We start from the raw sequence: 24,145 nt of genomic DNA, 5'->3' as shown, positions 1-24,145 counted from the left end.
ATAACCCTTTTGATTTGGTAAACCAGTCCCAAATAACTATATCAACAATGTTATCTTAACTTCTAGCCAATACATTAATTAAAGATTATTAAATCAACTGGGCTAGATCCATGCACATTGCCTTTGGGTTCATAGGTTTGATAGTGATACTGGTTAAAAAGAACCCAGAGTCAAAGATCAGTTTAGTCTATGTTGCGGACTGCTAAGAAAATTGCTGTTCAGAATTTGGAGACTCGTTATGAAGTATATACAAACATTTTTTCCACATCCTCCTAACCGAATCGGATTCGCTCAAATACAAGCAATGCCCAAACCTACCGACTTAATTTTTACGAAATCTAAGAATACGAACTCAGATAGATTTGTCCCCTTTGCTCAACAAGTAACTCTTCGCGTGCCCACAAATGATTGCAATCAACCTGAATTAGGAGACAGAATGCAAATAAATAAACCTCCTCAAAATTTACTTGCCGGACAGAAGGGAAAAATCCTCTTTGTCCTCCCTGCTCTAATGCTGAATCTGGGGAGACAATCAAACAGATTAACCCTCATACCAAATTAGACATTCTCAAAGACTCCACATAATTTCCCTTGTACATGATGCAAATTAGGCGCTGTCTCATGGTGTATGTAGCAGGTCATTATAATCACCCTAACTCCCTCTGTTCTCGTCTATCGTATTTTTCCCTTCCTACATAACTGGCAAGTCACTATGCTAAGTAGTAAATCAACTTGACACCTCTGGCACATCCTCCCTCTTCTGTGAATGGAAAGGATTGCATTCACTATATTCACTATACTGTATCAACTTAATATTGTACGGATGTCTACAGTCGACTTGTGTCCGTGGAAAATTTTCTTAATCCGGTTTGCCACAAACAGGAACTTCTATATATATCTACTGACTATAATTACAGACTCTCCTTATATTCCCAGATTTTCATGTAGCATAGACTGGTTGACAGCCTAATGTAATCACGAAGGTGCTTTTATATTACAAATATGCTCTTCCCTCATTACTTCACTGTATTATCCTTAATTACAGTCTTCCGGCCGCTTACTTGTGTGCCACGCCGTAAAAACGAAACATTTTGTTTGTTAAGTTAACACATCTTTCATTACTTTGCAACATATGTCAAAGCTCTTCTTCTCCGCGCACACTCATGTAATCCCGCACGTACACAACCTGTGATGCACTCGTAACACACTAAAATACACTCATCCACTTATTATTTTCCACATCATGCTCATACCGTACACTCCATCCCTCATTCAGATAGCAACTTGCATGCCATTCATTCAAACTCCGTGTGCAGTCCGAAGCGGACCGGAAACGCTGCGACCTACAGCGACCCTCTCCGACCGGTCTGGAAAGGCCCCTTAACACAGCCGCGGTTCCACCAAAGAGTTAACAGCCTCTTTTATTCAAACACCGAAGCGTCTCCTGACAACAAAAATGTTTGTGAAACTTCCTTTCAGGCTGCTTCCCTCCACGCAGAGCCGCGGCTGGTCCGCTCCGCCAACCCGGAAGTAGAAAGCCACGACGCAACTCTGCCGTGATCCGCCCGGCACATGGGTTAATTTATCTATTATTTAATTGAACCCCGGTATTGGTTAATGCCGTCATCATAAGCCCATCGACACCAGTCTCATTTGAACATACATGATAACTCGCCCCCTCCACAGACCGTCGCGGTAGTAACTTACTCCAATAAAAATGTCAGCTAGCTCTGGCGGCCTCACGTGGACCGCTGACGTCACTTCTCTCACACACCACGCTTTCACTCTCATTTTGCTAAATGGTAACCTGGCCAGGTTGTAGTCAATTGTTAACTAAGGACTACGGGCGATTGCACTCACAGGGTGACGCGACTTGCTACTATATGGCCTGACTGTCATCAAGCGGTGATGCGAGCTCAAACATTCGCATGAATACATCCGTTCTGAAGGCAAGCGCACGCCCCCTGTCGAGCATCCTACCAGTAACACTCTCATTTGACTTCATCGCGTGTCTTCACATTCATCCACGAGGGCCATCCCCTCTTAACTCACAGGGCCATCCCCACTTTCACTCTTAATCTAGCACTTTTAAACTTAAACCATAACAATTCAAAGCTCCACTCGACACAGACCCCTCCGCACCGTTCATATTCTGCCGCAACTGCTATCGGTTTTGGCGCCACTGGCAGCTGCCAGGTACACACGTGAGAAGACGCTCACCTTATTGCCGGCGCGGGAGCTCGTCGGCCCCGCGGTGAAGCCGACTGGCAGCCACAACAATGAAGATCCTGCTGACAACGCCATTTGAGGTGTATTTCCGGGTCTGAGAAAGCGTTCACGTCGAGTGGAAGCAAAGAACACTTCGAGACACAGGCGGTTGGGCTACATCAGGTTTAGTGAACAAGCCTTTGTGTCTTAACAGCTGTTTACATGGTCCGATTCGCTATAAGCTCACCCCGAAAAATTTTAAGTTTATAAGTCTCGCATCTGTCTCGTATGTACCGCCCCTAAGCCTGATTGGTTCACTACGATTTGAATTGTACAACTACTTCCTCTTGGTGGCACTTTTTGTCCCTCAGGTGGCCCTCTTGTCATTGAATCAACCGAAACACAAAGTGACGCGCCAAATGGCGGTCGTAACCTTTGATGTTACACCAGCAGCCTTCGTTTATGGCTTGCTTCATTGTTTACCCAGGAGACATATTGTCCTGTAAACTGCAGGGGTATTTACAGATAAGCATTTGGTCTCAGGAATGCAATTGTCCTCTTTGAAGCTTAAAGTTGAAAAAGAAATCGGTGACACAGTCAACACCTCTGCAGGGATCCCGCTGCACTGTGAAAATGTCTCTAAGAGTGCTTATTAAAATACACTACACATTATAACGTAGAACAAATACAATAAAATCACATCACATCCTGGTCACCATCTCTTCCATCTCCTTCCCTCAGGTAGGCGCTATCGGACAATGCCAAATAGAACTAGAAGACATTCCAACAGCTTCTTCCCTCTTTCCATTAACTTCTTAGTTAACTTACAGTTCCATTGTAACATGCTGAGATTGTAGTCACTTCTCTGTCAGGCCAATTATACATTATTCGTGCACTCACCTTAGTCGTCTCGCCACTGCATTACTTGCATAGCTGTTGACCAATACTGGCCACTCATGTGCTTGAGAAGTACCATTTGCACAATTGACATTCTTCCAGATTATCGCACTACTAGTCACTTTAAATTGCATACATTTCTTGAATTCTCTGCACCATTTGCACAATGGTCACTGCACCAGACTATTGTTGTATTAGTCATTTCAAACTGCTCTGAATTGCCACAGGATTCGGCATCATTTGCACAATTGTCAAAACAAAACAAAAAGTATCGGTATTGCCGCATTACTGGTAGACTCCGCATTACTCCCCCTATTTTATTGCTCAGTGACTTGTGTTTATATGTTTTTATGTCTCAAAAGTATTCTCTGTTAATTGAGTGTCTGTTGTCGTACTAGAGCGGCTCCAACTACCAGAGATAAATTCGTTTTTGACGTACTTGGCAAATAAAGATGATTCTGATTCTGATAAAAGATTTTAGAAAAAACACTTACGTCTTAGAGTCTATAGCCAAATGTATGGTACATATAGTACATGGACACCTAATCATTTGCAGTAACATCATATAAATTATCTAAAAAATAATAATAATAGGCAGGCAGGATTTCAAGTTATAACATTTATTTGTGCGATGTCTGTTTTTCCACAGACCACACAATGACAAGTGTCAGTATATTATTGTATACATATTATAATAATACAAAAGAATCACAATACAAAAACAATTTAAATAGGCATAATGTCGATCACAGGTTGAAGTCTCGATTCAATGTTTTGGAGTCAACATGCATTCAATATATAAAAATAGACTTTTAGTTAAATGTATTTACATTTTTGTATCAATATAAGTTACAAATGTATTTTTAAAATACAAAGATAAATACAGTGGAATGATGTTCATTGTGTACCATCCAACAATTACAAATATTTTTGGGATATTTAGCATTCAAATAACAATTACTACTACATCAGTAATGCAACTTTAACAACAATTGTCATTATTATTTTTTTTCAGTCTTTCCAATTGTCAGCCACTCACCCCCAAACTTTAGTCTGAAGGTAAAAGACAACTAGGTGGTAGCTAGATATAAATATAAAGAAACAGGAGTCTAGCTCTGCCGGACATCCTGGAGAAGTTTATTGATCTCAGCCACCAACTCACTGGCATCCACCAGCTCGTGGTGGCTGTCAGTACGTTTTCCCTGGAGATGGCTCAGTACGGAGTCAAAATCGTCCTCTTCATAGTTTTCTGGGATTTCCTCCATAGCAGGAAGCCACTTGGATGAAGGGCCAGGAAGGGACACCGCTATTGGCACTGGAGCCTGAGATGGATGCACAGTGGGGCTGACTCTTGCTGTGACCGTGGAGCTGCTGTGGGATTTGGGGTTGCTGCTGCTATTCTGCAGGCTGTTTTTGAGCACCTGTGAATTATTGTGATTGGTGCTCTGACAGCTGAGCTTGTTGCGGGGTTTCAGGGTGTGGTAGTTGCCGCCCTGATTGTGACCAGATGGAATGATTCCACTTCCTGGATTCTGGAAGTGAGTATTGGCGGCCCAGGCTGCCACACCCTGCTGGTAGACAGAGTGGTTGGCCTTGCCTGGAAGATGGCCTCTCCTTCGATCTAAAGATCCGGTCATTGGTACGCTGATACTACTGAGGCTAGTCCCCTTCTGGTTCTCATTGACTTGGACATATGAATCTAAACCCTGGGGGAGCAGGCGCTGGAAAACACTGCTCATCTCTGAGAGCAACGACGTAGTTCCACAAAGGTCTTCATCCCTGGCCTCATCTCCACCATCATCTTCAACTTCCTCTTCCCCAATATTCTCTCTGCTCAGATCTTTTCCAAAGGTAGAGAAGCTTCGGTTCCGGCCAGATCCATTTTCAATGCATGGCTGTGGAGTCTTGTCTGGGGACTGGTCAGTGGGTTTGCAGGCTTCCTCCCCTGGAATATAGAGATTGCTTCGGTAGTCAGAGGAGGAAGATGCTGGGGATGCAAATGGAGGCATCCAGCACTGATCTGAATGACCAAGTACACGACACTCCTCAGTGCAGAGCTTCATGGCTGGGAAAAAAAGTGGGAAGCACTTGTAAGAAATAAGGAGATGTAGCCAGAATATACCTTTGTCTGTATGTATAGATCATATCAATGTGCATATGGGTCATTTTCATGAGCAATAACTGTAAAGACATGGCCCACTGCATTCCCTGACTGATCAACTGGTTAGCACATCTGCCTCACAGTTCTGAGGATCGGGGTTCAATCCCCGGCCCCGCCTGTGTGGAATTTGCATGTTCTCCCCGTGCCTGCGTGGGTTTTCTCCGGGTACTACGGTTTCCTCCCACATCCCAAAAACATGCATCCTAGGTTAATTGAAGACTTTAAATCGCGCGTAGGTGTGAATGTGAGTGCGAATGGTTGTTTGTTTACATGTGCCCTGCGATTGGCTGGCGACCAGCTCAGGTTGTACCCTGCTTCTCGCCCGAAGATAGCGAGGATAGGCTTCAGCATGCCCGCGACCCTCGTGAGGAGAAGCGGTACGGAAAATGAATGAATGAATTAAAACCAAGGTGGCAGAAAAAAAATTGCTAAACAAGAATATTTTTTGGTCTTTACCATAATTGATCAAATTATATGAAAATAAGCCATGATGTTATTACTTTTAGTGTGTGTCATTGAAGTCAATTTTTGTGGCTTTTGTTTTGGCAAAACAAAACCTCTGGTGGTATTTTTCTAAAATGTAATTGTCGAATAAAAGAACTGTTAAATGTTTCTTAAGACATGCAGCTCAATGCATGTACAATATTCTTTATAGAAACGGATTATAGGTTGCACACTTTTTTGAAATCTTTGCACATTTTCAAGTTTTTATTAAACCCAACCAACATGTCCAGTTGGGCGCCATGTGTGGTAAATGCGGGCTTCCTGGGTACCAAGTGGGCATGGGCTAGAGGTGTGCAATGGTACTGGGTCCCATATAGGTTCATCTGGGCTATGTGGGCATGGGCTTGAACCGGGCAAATGTGGTGGGTGCAATAAGGGTTATGTATGGGCTAAGTGGGCATGGGTTAGAACTGGTCACCCATGTCTGGGTCTCATATGGGCTAGGTATGGGCTAAGTGGGTATGGGTTAAAACTAGGCACCATTTATCTGTCCTGTCTGGGTTATGCGTGGGTTTAGTGGGCATGGGTTAGAAACGGTGAACCATGTCTGGGTCCTGTGCCGGTTATGGGTGGGCTAAGTGGGCATGGGTTAGAGCTGGTTAGCCATGTCTGGGTACCATATGGTTTATATATGGGCTAAGTGGGCATGGGTTAGAAGTGGTCAGCCATGTCTGGGTCCTGTATGTGTTAAATGTGGGCTTATATATGGGCAAAGTAGGCATGAGTTAACACTGGCCATCCATGTCTGGCCTCCATTTTCGGCAAAGTGGAAATAGGTTCCCAGATAGGATGTGGGCCACTTCGTACCAGTTCGTTGTACCTTGTTGTCACGTTCCAGCATTGCTTGTTTCCACGTCACCGACTCTTCGTGAGACTAGACCCTGTTCTGATTATTGACCTTGCCTCTTTGCCTCACGTTTTTTGGATACTGTTGCCTTTTCGGATTGCCTGCCTGTGTACCGACCTCTGCTCGTTTATTAAACCTCTCTTTTTTGAAACTGCCCATTTGTATTGGAGTTGTGCATTTTGGGTCCTGTCGTCTGTTCCGTTCATGACAGTACTTGTCATAGTACTTAAAATGCACCGTACGTTTTACTTTTACTTGAGTATTTATGGAAGGTTGATTGAAGACTCTAAATTGCCATTAGGTGTGAATGTGTGCCCGAATGGTTGTTTGTTTATATGTGCCCTGCGATTGGCTGGCGACCAATTCAGGGTGTACCCCGCCTCTTGCCCAAAGACAGCTGGGATAGGAGGATAAAGCGGTACAGAAAATGGATGGATGGATGAGTATTTATGTGAAGAGGGATCCATATTTTTACTCAATTACAATGATCGACATGCCGTTCGCTACCTTTATTTATCCATTCATGCGTGTGCGCATTTATTTTTAAAGTCCGTCTTCGACGTCCACGTAGGGCGCCCGTTGTGCCAATCAAACGTGAACACTTATGTCATTTGACTCCCATTCACCAATCAGAAAACACAAGGCAGTCACATGACCACACACGTAACCTTCGCGAGCCAATCAAAATGACTCATTTTGGGAGGGAAACAGCCGCGCGAGTGTTTACAGACCAAAAAGACAACAGCTTTGTCATGCTGCTCTTAAATTGTGACTGCCAAAGCTTGAATATTTCAGCCCACTTCTAACTTGAGAAAACACCTTGCGGTAATTTGCAGATGTTTTTGCTGTTGTTTTAGCAGTGGGTGTGGCAAAGTTAGCACACGCACGTGCGCGTGCACACACACACACACACACACACACACACACACAATCAATAAGTCTGGTCAGCAAACAGCTTCTTCATGAAGTGATTTAAGTGAATAAAGCAAATAATGCTCCCGTAGGGCTCACTGCAAGTGTTGGTTTTTTGGCAGTTAAAAATTGAAATGGTGGCAGGTCTGCGTTGACTCCCATATATTTTTTTATTTGATGTTCATGCTCTGATTTTTTAAAAAAATAAATAAAAATCTCACAAATTACTCTTTACTTGAGTAGTTTTTTTCATTGAGTACTTTCTTACATTTAGTCAATATTTTTATGACTACTTTTTACTTTTACTTGAGTCATTATTCTAAAGTAACAGTACTCTTACTTGAGTACAATATTTGGCTACTCTAACCACCTCTGAGTTTAACACAATTGTTTGCAAATAAATATGTGCAATATTTGGGTGTGTATTATACATAGATAATTTGTACCAAAATTTATCACATTGTATAGATGTTCAGTGGTTAGTAGGTTTGTGAAACACGTGTTCTTATACTTTCTACTTGTGCTACATGTGATCCACCAAAATCACTTGGAGTCATGAATGGGCAAACACAACTGTGGTCTACATGGGTTGCATATAATTTGCCCAGGTGGAACCCACATAAGAACCATTCAGATACCACTTCAAGCTCATATAGGCAAATACATGTGGCGCAAAGATGGTTCAGACATAAAATTGCCCATTTGGAACCTGCCTTTGACCCAATCAGAAGCCCACGTAAGCCCATATGGACTAACACAGGTGGTGCCCTGTTGGAAACCAGGAACAAAACCAGATGGAACCCTAAATGGGTAAATACAAGTGTGGCCTACGTAGGTCACATATAGCTCGCCCAGCTCAAATCCACTGAAGGCCCATTCAGATCCCAGTTCAAAAACATATAGGGCAACATAGTGGGGCCTCATGTACAAAGACTTGCGTGGATTTCCTACTGAAACATGGCGTACGCTCAAATCCTGGAAACATCATACGCACAAAAATATCCAGATGGGTGAATCGGTGCGTACGCAAGAATCCAAGCACATGTGGCTGACTCTGACAAGGCAAATACCATGAATTTTTATAACTCACAACAAATGTCTTCATACAGTAACCTACACTCAGCCCGATGGGATTAAGGTTCATGCGTTGTGTGTGTGTCATGTTGTATGAATGGTATTTGTAATCAATCTTTTGAATTCAAATAGAAGCACATCAGCATATCAAAGAGGATATCACAAACTTGGACTCCTGTTTGATGACTCAATTTATTATTTTAATACACAGGAGAGGACACGCAGTCACAGCCACGTGCTATATGTTGGGGGATTCGTCTACCGTCCCCAGTGTCTCTGGTGTCACAGACGTGGAGGAGTCCTCCACCATCCCTCATGGGGGGGAAAAAAAAAAAAAAAAAAAAAAAAAAAAAGAGTCCTTTTGAACATTTACATTGGTTAAATATGATTAATATCTGTTACAATGACTTTTTTTTTTTTTTTTTAGGAGAAGCGTGGTAAATTATGTCATTTTAACACATTTTAATCAGGTGCAACCGATGCACATGTTCAAATTAAGTAAATTCAAAAGGACTTTTTTTTTTTCATGAGGGAGGAATCCTCCACGTCTGTGACACCAGAGACACCGGGGACGGTAGACGAATCCCCCAGCATGTAGCACGTGGCTGCGACTGCGCGTCCTCTCCTGTGTATTAAAATAATAAATTGAGTCATCAAACAGGAGTCCAAGTTTGTGATATCCTCTTTGATATGCTGGTGTGCTTCTATTTGAAATCAAAAGATTGATCACAAATAGCATACATACAACATTTACGCATTTCTCCCTGTTACTATGACTGCCAGGTCCCCGTTTCTCTTTTATGTTGCTCTTTTCAATAATACATTTAAAAGAAAATCTCAGAAGAATACATTCGTCAAATCAAATATGCTATGTTAAAACCTTCATTAAAGGTGTATGCTCTTCTCACTTCTGCCATAGAGGGACTTCATTATCCCCTCAAAAACATGAAAGACGCATTTATTATACATCTTAGATCAGAAAAGCGCATATGGGGAGGGAAGCCGCTGCATACAGTGTGCCCAGCTGATAAAAGGGTCAAATGAAATATTTAAACCAAATCATTCATGTGATAGAATAACACATAATGCAAACCTGCTCATCACTCCTCACATCACCACTGTACATTAACATGAATTCATCAAAGAGCATTTGGGCTTTTGCATTGGTTTATGTTGGAGCCTTAGTTTCTTTAAATTCTGTCAGAGGACACAGTATTCTTTTAATGCTTTTAATTAAAAGAAAGACACTCATTTACAGTAGCTACTATTTATATAAATGATATATAAATACAAAGAATAAATTGTGTATATATATATATATATATATATATATATATATATATATATATATATATATATATATATAAATATATAAATGTATTTTAAGTGCTATAATTTTCTACTTAATTTATAAATTGAATATTTAGCAAATTATTGAAATGAGCCATCATATCGACATTGTGAAAAACTAAATGAATAGGGTACAATATTCCTGCTTATTTGGTCCTTAAAAAAATAGAAAATATACACATGCCTTGGGTGGCACGGTGAACGACCGGTTAGCACATCTGCCTCACAGTTCTGAGGACCGGGGTTCAATCCCCGGCCCTGCCTTTGTAGAGTTTGCATGTTCTCCCGGTGCCTGCGTGGGTTTTCTCCGGGTACTCCGGTTTCCTCCCACATCCCAAAAACATGCGTGGTAGGTTAATTGAAGACTCTAAATTTCCCGTAGGTGTGAACGTGAGTGTGAATGGTTGTTTGTTTATATGTGCCCTGCGATTGGCTGGCGACCAGCTCAGGTGTACACCGCCTCTCGCCCCGAAGATTGCTGGGATGGGCTGCAGCACGCCCGCGACCCTAGCGAGGAGAAGCGGAACGGAAGATGAATGAAGGAATCACACATGCCTTGTTTACGCATATTTTCTGCCTCAGTAATGACTTCAATACATATCCATAATGCCAATGAACTGATGGAACACTGATGGGAGATTACACAGTGGGAGATAGGTGAGCTTTAATTATGCAATGTACGGTATAATCATGAGAGTGTTTCAGAAGTGGCTGGATAGCAACAATTCATCACATGGTAATTAAACGCCTCCGTCTCATCAAAAGACCATGCTGTTTGTATGGCGCAAAGTCAAGGCTTTAAGGTGGCTGAGAGCCGAATGAATAATGAGCAGAGCGTCGGGAGGAGGTGTTAGTCATGATACTGTCTGACTCAACTTTAATTGGGATGTAGCTCAAATACCGTGTCAAGTGATGGCTGTGTGGGAAGTTGGCTGCAAATAAATGTAATAATAAATGTGACTAAAGGAAGAGGGAATGCTATGATAGGAAAAAAAGATGCTTGCAACCTGAGAGTGTTAACTAATATTGGCTAGAGACATGGGAATCCTACAGTGTGTGACTGAATGTGTCCAATATAAAGAGTAGTAGACTAGAATTGCAGCAAACCTTCATTTATCGTGGGGACAGGAAGCCCCTGCAATAAATGAAATCGGAAAAATCGCAGAGAATGTTTTGGATTTTAATCTAAATTAAGCAAATCTGGAAGAGTGAATAGTATAATAAGGCAAAATAAACCAATTTTCTTCACACAGAAAAACATTTATTGACACCGCTCAAGTACGTTGATGTACAAATTTAAGATTAATATTAAATTTGCCTCATTTCTTTGCTTTTGTGTTTTGGCCTCTAACTCTCCACCTGCACTTGATGCCTGCTTCAAGCTGTGCCACATGAATAGCATCCTCCTCTTTAAGCACTCTCATTCTGGGAAAGAATTGACTCAAATCATTGTCTGTTTCACTTAATTTTTCACTATTATCAACTGCAAAGGCTAATCCCAAATGCATCCTCCAGGAAAATATTAAGTACAGTATTTTCTATTTTTATTTTCCATTTCTGAATTCGAAGTTAGTTCATTCTGTGTTGTGACATAATCCCTAACATCGCTCCATCGCTTAATACATTTAACATTAACATCCGTAAACTAATTCGATAATTGTAGGCGCGTTTCCTAATTAAGACAAGATGTACTAGCAGGTCAACTCTTGTCGCCGATGTTACGTGTGCTTCGCGGTTCCGCTGGTACCACAACCAGGGCCACGACCATCAGCACCACAACACGAAAATACAAAAGACCAGTGCAAGCTGAAGTGATGAGCTAAAATGTTGCTTAAACGTAAGATTAGCAATAGAGGATGTCTGCTCCAGAGGTGGGTAGAGTAGCCAAATATTGTACTCAAGTAAGAGTACTGTTACTTGACAATAATGTGACATGAAAAAAAGTAAAGTAAAGTAAAAAGAACCTTAAACTCATCCATCCATCCATCCATTATCTGAGCCGCTTCTCCTCACTAGGCTCGCGGGCGTGCTGGAGCCTATCCCAGCTGTCATCGGGCAGGAGGCGGGGTACACCCTGAACTGAACCTTAAGCTCAGTAAATTAGAATATAGTTGAAAAGTTTTTCTTCAGTACTCAGAGTGATTAAACACTGAAGTACTTTTCGGAGTGCAAATTCCAGTCTAATTTCTACTTTAAAAATCACTTAATTTCTTGAATTAATTGACTTTCGTTTGACGTTATATTTTAGTTTCTCAATATGGGTAATTATTTTTTATTTGCTACAATCATAAAAATAATACATATTTTAAATATGAAATACTTCACTCTGAGTGTGTGCAGTTCATCTCTATAATTGCACTTTTTGAATTGAACTACCTAATAAAAGATTTACACTATTCACGTGTGAGCATGATTGACATGAACCCGTGAGTGCCAGTGATGTGTGCGAGAATGTGATTGACGTGCTCGCGTAAACGCAATTGATTAGTGTTGATGAGAGAGAGCAAGACGCGTGCGTATGAGAGCATTTGAGTAGTGTTAATGAGAGCAAGACTCATGTGGATGAGAGCATTTGAGTAGTGTAATTGAGAGCATTTGACTAGTTTAAATGACAGCATTTGAGTAGTGTAAATGAGAGCATTTGAGTTGTGTCAATGAGAGTATTTGAGTAGTGTTAATGAGAGCAAGACTCGTGCGTATGAGAGTGTTTGAGTAGTCCTTATGAGAGCCTTTCACTAGTCTGTGTGTGTGAAAGCATTTGAATAGTAAGTGTGTGAGCTAATCCTGAATAATGTCCCAAACGGCCCCTCATACCGTTGCCTTCATAGTGACGACAACCTTCCCAACATGGCCGCCACATAGGCACGACAATCAGCGGGTCTGGCTTAATTAGTGTTAATACCTATGCCCGGGAAGCCCAATAGAAGATGTGTGAGGTCATGTGACTTTCTTGTGTCCTTTGATTGGTGAACTAGACTTAAACGTCACTAGCGCTTAAATGGGATTAGCGCAAATAGTGCCCAATGCGGAAGTCGAAGTCTCGAGCACGAAGTAGTTGATAAATCAGCAATAATTGATCAATAAAAGTGCCGAGCGACATTTAGATCATTGTAACGGACTAAAAGTACCGTTACTTCTTAACAACCTATGGCGACGTCGGCAACGACCACGAACACCCATCCCACCCCCCAGGAAAAACTCATCGGATCTATACGATTCACGTAAATTGCCTGAATCTGTACACTTACCTTTAATGCTGACAGCCTGACACAGTTGCTGTTCCTACTGATCCATTATTTACTAACTCGGCTTGCTCAAATGTAAGGCAACAAGCTCAATTAACTGTGACGTCATATGCTCCATTTCGCCGGAAGGAGGGGCAGATCCACGTCACATTCTCGCAACTTCTGTACGTGTAATGACGTAAAAATGGCTGCCCCGGGTACATTTTTGGAGTATTTTGTTTTAGAATAAATACTTAGTCAATTTTGGTACACTGGAGATATGCACATTTACAATATAACAGGAGGTTTTGACATCTTGGGTTTAGTTCCCCTTTAAAATCATACAATCAGTAACACTAACTGTACCAGAGATGTGCAGGCGAGCAGAGGTGGTTTGATTAGCCAAATATTGTACTCAAGTAAAAGTACTGTTACTTTAGAATAATACAACTCAAGTAAAAGTAAAAAGTAGTCATCCAAATATTTACTCAATGAAAAAAACTACTCAAGTAAAGAGTAACTTGGGAGTAACTTCTGATTTTTTATTTTAAATCAGAACATGAACATCAAATAAAATAATATATGGGAGTTGCCACACACCTGCCACCATTTCAATTTTTAACTGCCCAAAAACCAACAACACATACACTGGGCCCTACAGAAACATTATTTGCTTCATCCGCTTAAATGACTTCATGAAGAAGCCGTTTGCTGAACAGACTTAGTGATTGTGTGCGCGACACCATAGGGATAGTGCTAATGTTGCCATATCCACTGCAGAAACAACAATAGAAACATCTGCAACTTACCACAAGGTGTTTTCTCAACTTTGAAGTGTCCTGAAATATCCAAGTTTTAGCAGTCACAATTTAACAGCTGCATGATGAAGCTGTTGTTTTTTGGAGTCTCGCGTAGCCTATGTGTGCGGTCATGTGACTGCCTTGTGTCGTCTGATTGATGAAAAATGAGTCATTATGATTGACTCACGAAGGCTTCGTGCACGGTCATGTGACTGCCTTGTGTCGTCTGATTGGTGAATTGGAGTCAAATGACATTGGTGATCCCGTTTGATTGGCGCAACGGGCACCCAATGCGGAAGTCGAAGATGGAGTCTAAAAATAGACGCGCACACGCAAGAATGAATAACTAAAAGTAGCGAACGGCATGTCGATCATTGTCACGGGATAAATGTATCGATCTTTCTTCACATAAATACTCAAGTAAAAGTACAAAGTATGGTGCATTTAAAGTACTCTGACAAGTACAACTTATGGAAAATGTTACTTGAGTAAATGTAACGGAGTAAATGTAGCGCGTTATTACCCACCTCTGCAGAGAAAGAAAAAAAATCCACGATGCACTGAATCCGCAGTAAGTGAACTGTGATAGAGCGAGAGATTATTGTATTTTAATGGGATACGGTGTGTGTGTGTGAGGGCAGCAGTGATTACCTTGCAAACAAACAACAGACAGCAGTGTGTCTAACTGTATCGAACCAGTTAGGTATGGACCCCAATAAAAGGCTGCCAGAGCATTGTATGACTTGGCTCTGTTGGTACCCTAACATTTGACAACGGAAGCACGTCATTTGCTGGACTGAACTCAACCAAACTGTACTGTTTCATGGAAAACAGTGGGGCCAAGGGGTGTACCTGGGTGCATTCTGTGGACGTCAGCAGCATAAAGTTCAGCAAGTCCCTCACCAAGGAGTCTATCCACAGGTGAGTCCCTGCCAGGCTCATAGTCACTGTCGCCTGCATCACTGTCGCCACGACCACTGTCTTTGAGACTGAATTTATCCATCTCATTCAGGGCGTATCTGTGTGGGGGAAGAAAACACTTGTTTACATTTGCATCAAAGTAAGGGAAATTATTGATAAAATAGTCTATGCTAGTAAAACGAGAGGAACGCCTTGAGAGGTTTTGTTGACATAAAGGTAACTTAATATTATATAACAGAGTTTAAAACCAACCCAAATGCTAGATAAGACCAGGTTCCACTGGTAAGCTACATTCAATGACTTATGGTTGTTATGTTTAAATTTGGTGGAACAGTGGACGACTGGTTGGCACATCTGCCTCACAGTTCTGAGAACCGGGGTTTAAATCCTGGCCCCACCTGTGTGGAGCTTGCATTTTCTCCCCGTGCCCGCGTGGGTTTTCTGCAGGTACTCCGATTTCCTCCCACATCGCAGAAACATGCGTGCTAGGTTGATTGAAGACTCTAAATTGCCCGTAGGTGTGAATGTGAGTGCGAATGGTTGTTTGTTTCTATGTGCCCTGCGATTGGCTGGCGACCAGTTCAGGGTGTACCCCGGCCCTCGCCTGAAGATAGCTGGGACAGGCTCCAGCACGCCCGCGACCCTAGTGAGGCGAAGCGGCTCAGAAAATGGATGGATGGATGTTATATTGCAGCCATTGGCTAAAATCATTTGTATACACACACACACACGCAGCGGCTAAAACAAGTATTTAACGTCACCATTTTTCTCATTAATTATATTTACAAAGGTCCTTTTGACATGAAATTTTCAACAGATGTTGGGAATAACCTAAGTAATCCATACATACAGAGAAAGTAGAACAAATAAGATCAGAAATTAAGTTGTCTGTAATAATGTGAACTGGTATTTATTTAATACTTTGTACAAAAGCCTTTGTTTGCAATGACAGCTTCAAGACGCCTCTTGGATGGAGAAACTAGTCACATACATTGCTCTGGCTTGGTTTTGGCCCATTCCTCCACACAAGCAGTCTCCAAATCTTGAAGGTTCCGTGGGCTTCTTTTATGGACCTTGGGTTTCAGTTCTTTCCATAGATTTTCGATTGGATTCCAGTCAGGTGATTGTCTGGGCCATTCTAGCAGCTTTATTTATTTTTTTTCTTTGAAACCAATTGAGAGTTTCCTTGGCAATATGTTTTGGATCATTACCCTGCTGAAATGTCCACCCTCATTTCATTTTCATCATCTCCGTAGATGGCAGCAGATTTATGTCAAGAATGTCTCGGTACATTTGTCCATTCATCCTTCCTTCAATAATGTGAAATTTACCAGTACCATTTGTTGAAAATCAGCCCCACACCATCATGTTCCCACCTTCGAACTTCACTATTGGAATGGTGTTTTGAGGGTGATGTGCAGTGCCATTTCTCCTCCAGAAGTGGTGTGCATTATGACATCCAATTAATTTAATTTTACTCTCATCCGACCAGATTATATTCTTCCACTATTTAAATGGCTTGTCCAAATGTTGTTCAGCAAACATTAAATGAGCTTTGACATGCTTGTTTTTCACCAACGGGGTCTTGCGTGCTGAGCGTGCGTACAGCCCATGGAGGTGGGGTGCTTTACTCACTGTTTTCCTTGTGACAACAGTACCTGCTAATTCCAGGTCTTTTTGAAGCTTTCTACAGATGGTCCTTGGCTCTTGGACAACTCTTCTAATTATTCTTTGCACTCCTCTGTCAGAAATCTTGCGAGGAGCACCTGATCGAGGTAAATTTATGGCGGTATGATTGGCTTTCCACTTAGGTATTATGGCCCCAACCGTGCTCACTGGAACGTTCAGAAGCTTAGATATGCGCCTGTAACAAATGCCATGGTTATTAGTTTGCGATGGTCTTGAGACAGCTCTCTGCTCTTACCCATCATGAGATGTGTCTTGACTCACGCCTTGGAAATGACACCTTTTTTTAGGCCATCAATTAGGAATGGATCAGCTGATATTCATTTGCACCGACAAGGGGCTGAATTGCTGTTTGATTAATTGATACATTTTAGGTCTCGTCTTGGCTTTCCATGCCTTTTTGCACCTCCCTTTCTTCATGTGTTCAATACCTTTTCCCTGTGTCATTACACATTTTTCCACAAAACTTAATTTCTGAGCTTATTTGTTCTACTTTTTTTCGTATGTATGGATTACTTGGGCTGTTCCCAACATCTGGTGACATTTTCAGGTCAATAGCACCTTTGGAAGAAGATTTAGTGAGAAAAATGCTAACGTATTCAATACTTAGTTCAGCCGTTGTATATATTAGGGTTGTGCGATATTGGGAAAAAATTATTGCAATTTTTTATTTATTTTTTTAAACCACGATATGTATTGCGATGTGAAATAATACAGGAACGCGAATTATTTCATAGTTGTTTCTTTTCCTCAATATGTCGCTGATGGGCTATTACCCTCAAAATACTGGCCTTTCATTTCCCCATTGTCACCACCAATTCAGTCCACATTTGTAGCCAGCTGCAGCTTTCACCCTACAATCTCAAAAATATGAGGAAAAACTTGTTGCTTGAATGGTGTTTTTTTTTTATGAGGAATTTAAACATAAACATGACTTTTGTCCTTATTGTGCAAACAAAACCACGTAACACAGTATGACAGGAACAATGGTGAAAGGACATTAATAACTGCATTCCTCGCAGCTCTGGCTGAATATATTAACAAAATAATTTAACTATTATTTTATTAAAAACAAAATAAATTCCACATTATCACACTGTGATCATACAGCGTTTTAACTAAAGCATTCTGATACAAATAATAATTTCCTCCTAATCCAATTTTACAATTATGTACTTTATTACAAAATAACACATTTGCTCCCATTTACGCAGTGTCCCTGAACATACCTCATGTACTCACGCAATTGTGGCATGCCTGCCTACAGTAATTCAATTCTTTAGATTTTATTCGCATGCCCAAACACGTCCCTCTTCTGGTGACTTTTAATATTACAGTTGTTTCACACACACACACACACACACACACACACATATATATATATATATATATATATATATATATATATATATATATATATATATATATATATATATATATTCATTCATTCATTCATTTTCCATACCACTTATCCTCACTAGGGATGCGGGCTTGCTGGAGACCCTGAACTGGTCGCCAGCCAATCACAGAGCACATAAACAAACGATCATTCACACTCACATTCACATCTATGGGCAATTTAGAGTCTTCAAGTCTTCACCCTGTATATGCTACCCTTGGGTCAAATTCTTCAGAACTTCAATCTGAAGAACATATCCAGAGTGAAGGCTTGCATGTGTCAAGCAGACCAGGAGAAGCTCATCCATGCGTTTATCTCAAGTAGACTTGACTATTGTAATGGTCTTCTGACTGGACTCCCTAAAAAGAGCATTAAACAGCTGCAGCTCATTCTGAATATGCAGCTCGGGTTCTGACCAGAACAAAGAGGTCAGAGCATATTGCTCCAATTCTAAAGTCTTTACACTGGCTCCCGGTCAGCTTTAGAATAGATGTTAAAGTTCTGCTACTGGTCTATTCATCACTAAATGATTTAGGTTCTGAATACATGAAAGTAATCCTAATGGAATATAAACCCAGTAAGGCTCTGAGAGCTGATGCAGCCCAATGGGGGGCACAAGCCAGGTCAAACTGTTGGCCCGTCCCAAGCCCTGATAAATGGAGAGAGTTTTCGTCAAGAAGGGCATCTGGCTCAAAACTTTGCCAAACAAATATGAGCGTTCATCCAGAGAATTTCATCCCAAATCGGGTGGGGACAACAACGTCCGCCACCGCGCTGTCAACCTGCAGGACGCCGGTGGAAATTCAGGTTCTGTCGATCGAAGACGAAGGAGGAGGAAAGTGGGTTCTTAGGCAGAAAGAGAAGAGGAAAGCACAGAGCCTAGAACTGAATCTGGGGACTTTGAATGTTGCTTCCAGTCAGCTTTAGAACAGATTTTAAAGTTCTGCTACTGGTCTATAAATCATGAAACGGTTTAGGTCCTGAATACATGAATGAAAGGCTAATGGAATATAAGAGATCTGAGATGGACAGTCAGGTCAAATAGTGGAGCACAGAGTCCAAAGCAAACATGGTGAAGCAGCATTTAGCTATTATGCTGCACACAAATGGAATAAGTTGCCAACAGAAGTGACGTCAGCCTCACGTGTGCATGTTTTGAAGTCCAGGTTAAAAACTATTTTTTTTTCTCATGCTTTTTAGAGCATTTCCACTTTTAAATGACATTTCTTGCACTGTACGCTGTTTTAATTGTATTTTTATTTGTTTCTCTTTGTTTTAAATGTTTTTAAGCCATTTTTTTCTTCATTGTATTTAAATGCTTTTAATCATTTAAAGCACATGGAGTTACCTTGTGTATGAAATGTCCTGTATAAATAAATTTACTTTGCTTTGCTTTGCTTCAATTGACACATATGCGTGCCATACAGATGAGTTGAGAGGAAATGACACATCTCAAGGAACAGTATATCCATAGTTCTGTACAGTAGGATAAGGATGTTTGTACATCAGGTACTGTGTATGCATACAGGGTTTCCCACATGTACATTTATTTGTAGCGGGACGCCACAAGCGGATTTTGGCCGCCACTAATAGATTTTCCTGCTATCTGTTCGTCCTAGCTGTGAATGTCGCGTTTCATTACATTACACGCCGCTCAATGGTTGGCGGTCAGCAGCGCCGGCAGCGCAAATCGTGAGGGACACGAACAGAAGAAGGTAAGGACTAAGGTAAACAAGTAACACTGTCACACACAAAAAACTCGGTACAAATATGTCGCCAAACAAGTCCAGATGTTCGAACAGGTCGGATTTATATTACGCTGTCTCTCTGTTAAGGTAGCTAGAAGCTAAACATGTGATCGCTGGAACAACTCACGCTATGTTCGTATTGCATGGAGCAGTTCTCCTCGAATGACGTCTCATCCACATAGATGAAAATTGAAAATGAAAAATGAAAAATGAAAAGGATCACAAAGGAGCCTCGTACTGAGAACACACACCAACGAAGAAGCGACAGGTGAGACTTAGCACTTAACTCAAGGCTGGCCCGAATTTATTTCCCCATGATTTTTTTGGGTTCATTTTGTACTATGACTATTGCTCTACATGTTAGGGATGTTTTGTCAATTGTGCAGAATGCATAAGCCTACAGCTAAGGCCTAGGAAGGAAGTCTCTGTTGAGTTTGGAGCCGAAGTTTACAGAAAAGTCTCCAATTAATGCATGTTTTTGGGATGAAACCGGAGTGCCCGGAGAAAACCCACGCAGTCACGGGGAGAAAATGCAAACTCCACACAGGCGGGGCCGGGGATTGAACCCGGGTCCTCAGAACTGTGAGGTAGATGTGCTTACCAGTCGCCCACCATGCAAACTCTGCAACACTTGTTACTTCTTTTGACTTGTTCCTACCACAGTTCTTGTTTAAGCCAGCCATTTGATTCTTAATGAAATGTTTGTTATTTGGTCAGTGTTTGGCATTACAGTTTGCATTAATTTATTTGAGGTTATTTAAGTTAGCGATTGTAATTTTTTTATTGAATTGAACTCAACATGAATTTATTGTTGGTGAATGTATTTTAATATTAGCGTCATTAAATGAAAATGACAGTATTCTATTAAAAGTCCAAATCAAAGTCCTTTTTTTGGTCGTAAACATTGACGAGCAAAAAGAGATCCCCGTGACGCCCCCAACCGGTGGATGCCCACCACCACAAATAGATTCTGATCCTGTGGGAAACACTGACATACAGTATATAATTACTATTATTATTTTTGCATCCCCTGTAAAAATTGGTAGATCTATTTTCTAGTCAAAGCAAAATAAACAATATTACTTCCCTTATAAAGTACCCCGAAACCTCCATTTTGAGTGATTACCTGTAGCTCCTGGTGTATTTGTTGCCTCTGAAACTTGGCCGTGGCTGGTACTGGCCCTGATGGAGCATGGACAGAAGCTGTGAGACTTGCTACAATCCCCAGAGAACAAACAAGGACAAACAAAACAGGGGGGGAACAAAGAAAAGGAAAAAAATGAGACGGGACAAATGAATGGAGTCAAACAAGCAAGACCACGAGACAATGTTACATGAAGGTGTGGGACGAAGGGGAGTGTTCATGACTCTCCGAATGGAGGTAATAGAGCGTGAGGGGCAAGAAATACATTCTTAACATGCACTGAAGATCTAGAATTTGATTTGCGGACTGAATATTTGTGTCCATTTCGATATATGCACGGAGAATAATTCACCACCACCACCAAGTCTAAATCAAATGTCTTACCTCAACAGGAGGTGCGGTATGGGCCAACTCCAGGGTGAAATTCTCTGCCACGTGATTGGAGCAAATGGTGACGAGACTGTTCAGTGACTGGCGGCTGTGATGGCTCTGCCTGCTCCCGAGGGTGCCCCTCTCAGGTGTAGGGGAGGCTGACGGGGAGTGTGGGTGGGACTGGGCAGGAAGAACTCCATTGACAGCTGGGACCAGGGTAATATCTGCCTTGTGTATGTGCCTTGTCGGCTTCTTTGGATGTTGCTGATAGCTGTTTTCTGCAACACGGCAATTGTAGTTGTGCTTTGGGTCCTTGTTTTCCCGGGTGCAACGAGTTGTGGCAAACATCAGCATTACAACAAGCAGCAGAGCGCAGACAGCCCCGAGAGATATGATGATGACGAGGGAGAGATCATGAGAAGCGTGGCCGGAGCCAGTGGGAGGCAGGATGTCCATATTCTCCCGCAAGGTGAGCTTAAGGAGGGCCCCTGCGGTGAGTCGGTTGGGACCTCTATCCTGTACTTCTAAACCGATCTCCATCACGTCCCTTGGCACTTGTTCTAAGCTCGCGTTGGTCCTGAGCTCACATCTCCGAGCGTCCATGACAAACAGACCTTCTTCATTTCCACTAACAATGGCGCAACTCACCTCTCCATTGGCACCAGCATCGCGGTCTGTGACTTTAAGCGTTGTGATCAACTGACCAGGAGGTGCATACTTCCACACTGAAAGTCCAGCAGTGTGATTCTGGAGGGAGGGGGAGTGGATGACAGGTGCATTGTCATTTTCATCCAAAACTGTAAGCAGGACAGTGGCGTTGGCTGACAGGGAAGGGGTCCCCCCGTCACATGCCTGAATGGTGAAAGCGATATGACCGACATCCTCGTGATCGAAGGTCCTCAAGGCATAAATAGCGCCACTTGAGGGATCGACGGTCACGTACGTAGAGATGGGGCTCCCCTGCACCAGAGCATCAATTACGGCATATGTAACCTGGCCATTGGTCCCCAGATCTGGATCAGAGGCCACCACTGTCATCAGGTATGCTCCCGGAGAGTTGTTCTCAGATTTGAACACCTCGTAGCGGTTCTTCTCAAAACGAGGAGGATTGTCATTGTCATCCAGCACCTGAACAGTGAAGTGTTTGATAGCGGAGAGGCTCGGGGAGCCCCGGTCCTCAGCTATGACCGTAAGGCTGTACTCCGACCTCTTCTCTCTGTCTAGCGAAGTATTGGTGAGGATCATATAGTTGTTTTCATATGTTTTCTGAAGTCTGAAGCGACCGTGGCCATGAAGCCTGCACACCACTTCGCCATTAAGCCCCGCGTCGCCGTCGTCAATGCGCACCAAGGCGACGAAGGTGTCTACAGGTGCCCCTTCTGCGATGTAGGCCACTTCCTCTGTGCCGGTTGTCATCAGGTTAATGTTTATCTCTGGCTTGTTGTCATTTACGTCCACTACTTTCACAACGATTTTACAAAGCCCCGGAATGGAGTTCGGGCCCAAATCCCGAGCCTGAGCGTCGAGCTCATACGACGAAGCGGATTCGTAGTCCACCTTTGCAATCAGTGTAATGTGGCCATTTTCCGGATTTATCTGAAACGTTTCCAAGATTTTGGGTGGGACGTGACTGCTGAAAGAGTACACTATCTTCCCATTGGTGCCCTCATCTGGATCTGTAGCGTTTAAGTCTACGAGAAGAGTCCCAAGAGGAGAGTTTTCCAGCAAATGAATAACATATGCCTGCGCTTCAAATGCTGGACTGTTGTCGTTGGAATCGACGATGCTAATTTTCAGCAACGTGGAGCCAGATTTGGGGGGTACGCCGTCATCCGAAGCAGTGAGCTGCAACTGGTAGCTGGACTGGACCTCCCTGTCCAGCTCACGCGTCACCACCAGCTCCGCGTACTTAGCCCCGTCCGTCCTGGTCCTGACGTCGATCTTAAAGAAGTTGTTGGGGCTGAGGGAGTACGTGCGCAGCGCATTGTCGCCGACGTCCGCATCCGCGGCGCCGTCCAGTGGGATGCGCGTCCCCACGGACGCGCTCTCGGAGAGGTCGATGGGCACGATGGCGCGCGAGAAGTGCGGGGAGTTGTCGTTTATGTCCAGCACGTCCACCGCCACGTGGAACAGCTGCAGATATTCCGTCGGCAGCGTGACCACGTCGAATTCAATGGAACAGTTGACATTTTGGTCGCACAGCTTCTCGCGGTCGATTTTGGAGCCGATGCTGATCTCGCCGTCCTCCTCCCGCACAGACAGCAGCGGCGCGCTACCCCGCTGCATGGCTCGGAAACGGAAAGACACGGAGCTCGGTGCTTTGGACAAAACTTCGGCGACGTCCTCCTTTAAGCGCGCGATTACGGTGCCCACGCGTTGCTCTTCGTAAACTTGGTACTTTAAAGTCTTGCAGGTGATGCAGTTCAAAGCCGCGATCAGAAGGAACAGTCGCAGTTGCGCAGAAGGGGGCGCGTTGCCCACGGCGCCCATCTTACTGCGGCAAAGGAAGCCCTTCTTCACTTACATTTGGAACATCGTTCAAATCCGCTGACACAAGTCCAATGTGTTTTGGAAAGAAACAACTTGCGCATATCCTCATGTCTTCTCCGCCAGTGGCTGAGTGGGAGCGAGTTGGACTAAAAGAGGAGCGAGCCTTGCTCCTCGCTCGACCCGCCCCGCGCCGACATGCCCAACCCCTCCAAAAAAAGAAAGAAAGAAAGAAAGAAAGAAATGCGGAGACAAAGAGAGCGCACGATGCTCCCCTCCTCCTCGCATACGCGTGCACAACCCGGCATTAAAAGTGTGTCACAGCAACAATGGGGTAGAGGGAGAATTATTCCGGGCTCAGCCACATCTCACACAAACCGAACACTGACCTGCACACTTTCACATTGTTGG

The 24,145-nt window shown here is 42.8% G+C and overlaps 1 protein-coding gene across 4 annotated transcripts; it reads right to left on the bottom strand.

The window, feature by feature from the left end:
* Positions 1 to 3,709: 3,709 nt before the first annotated feature.
* Positions 3,710 to 23,941, bottom strand: pcdh18b (protocadherin 18b). Of its 4 annotated transcripts, none has more exons than XM_061788155.1 (4): positions 21,260 to 23,918; positions 20,858 to 20,946; positions 14,881 to 14,996; positions 3,710 to 5,170 (listed from the first exon to the last, which is right to left on the bottom strand). In XM_061788155.1, exons 1-4 carry the CDS (start codon positions 23,735 to 23,737, stop codon positions 4,215 to 4,217), a joined length of 3,639 nt encoding a protein of 1,212 aa, XP_061644139.1. In that variant the 5' UTR covers positions 23,738 to 23,918; the 3' UTR covers positions 3,710 to 4,214. The 4 variants fall into 4 exon arrangements, with proteins under 4 accessions (XP_061644139.1, XP_061644138.1, XP_061644137.1 ...); XM_061788154.1 differs by having other exon boundaries at positions 14,830 to 14,996; positions 20,858 to 20,913; positions 21,260 to 23,917; XM_061788153.1 differs by having other exon boundaries at positions 14,830 to 14,996; positions 21,260 to 23,914.
* Between the last annotated feature and the right edge of the window lie 204 nt (positions 23,942 to 24,145).

This window comes from Phyllopteryx taeniolatus, chromosome 10, assembly GCF_024500385.1.
Source record: "Phyllopteryx taeniolatus isolate TA_2022b chromosome 10, UOR_Ptae_1.2, whole genome shotgun sequence".
Classification (NCBI taxonomy): domain Eukaryota; kingdom Metazoa; phylum Chordata; class Actinopteri; order Syngnathiformes; family Syngnathidae; genus Phyllopteryx; species Phyllopteryx taeniolatus.
This window is presented reverse-complemented; position numbering and strand designations above follow the sequence as displayed.

Excerpts from the sequence above, each read along its gene's own strand:
- pcdh18b (XM_061788153.1), bottom strand. The coding sequence starts at position 23,737 with ATGGGCGCCGTGGGCAACGCGCCCCCTTCTGCGCAACTGCGACTGTTC. Across the intron at positions 14,997-20,857 it reads AAATACACCAGGAGCTACAG|ATACGCCCTGAATGAGATGG; the intron begins GTAATCACTCAA and ends TCCCCCACACAG. Across the intron at positions 5,171-14,829 it reads CGTCCACAGAATGCACCCAG|CCATGAAGCTCTGCACTGAG; the intron begins GTACACCCCTTG and ends TTTTTTTCCCAG.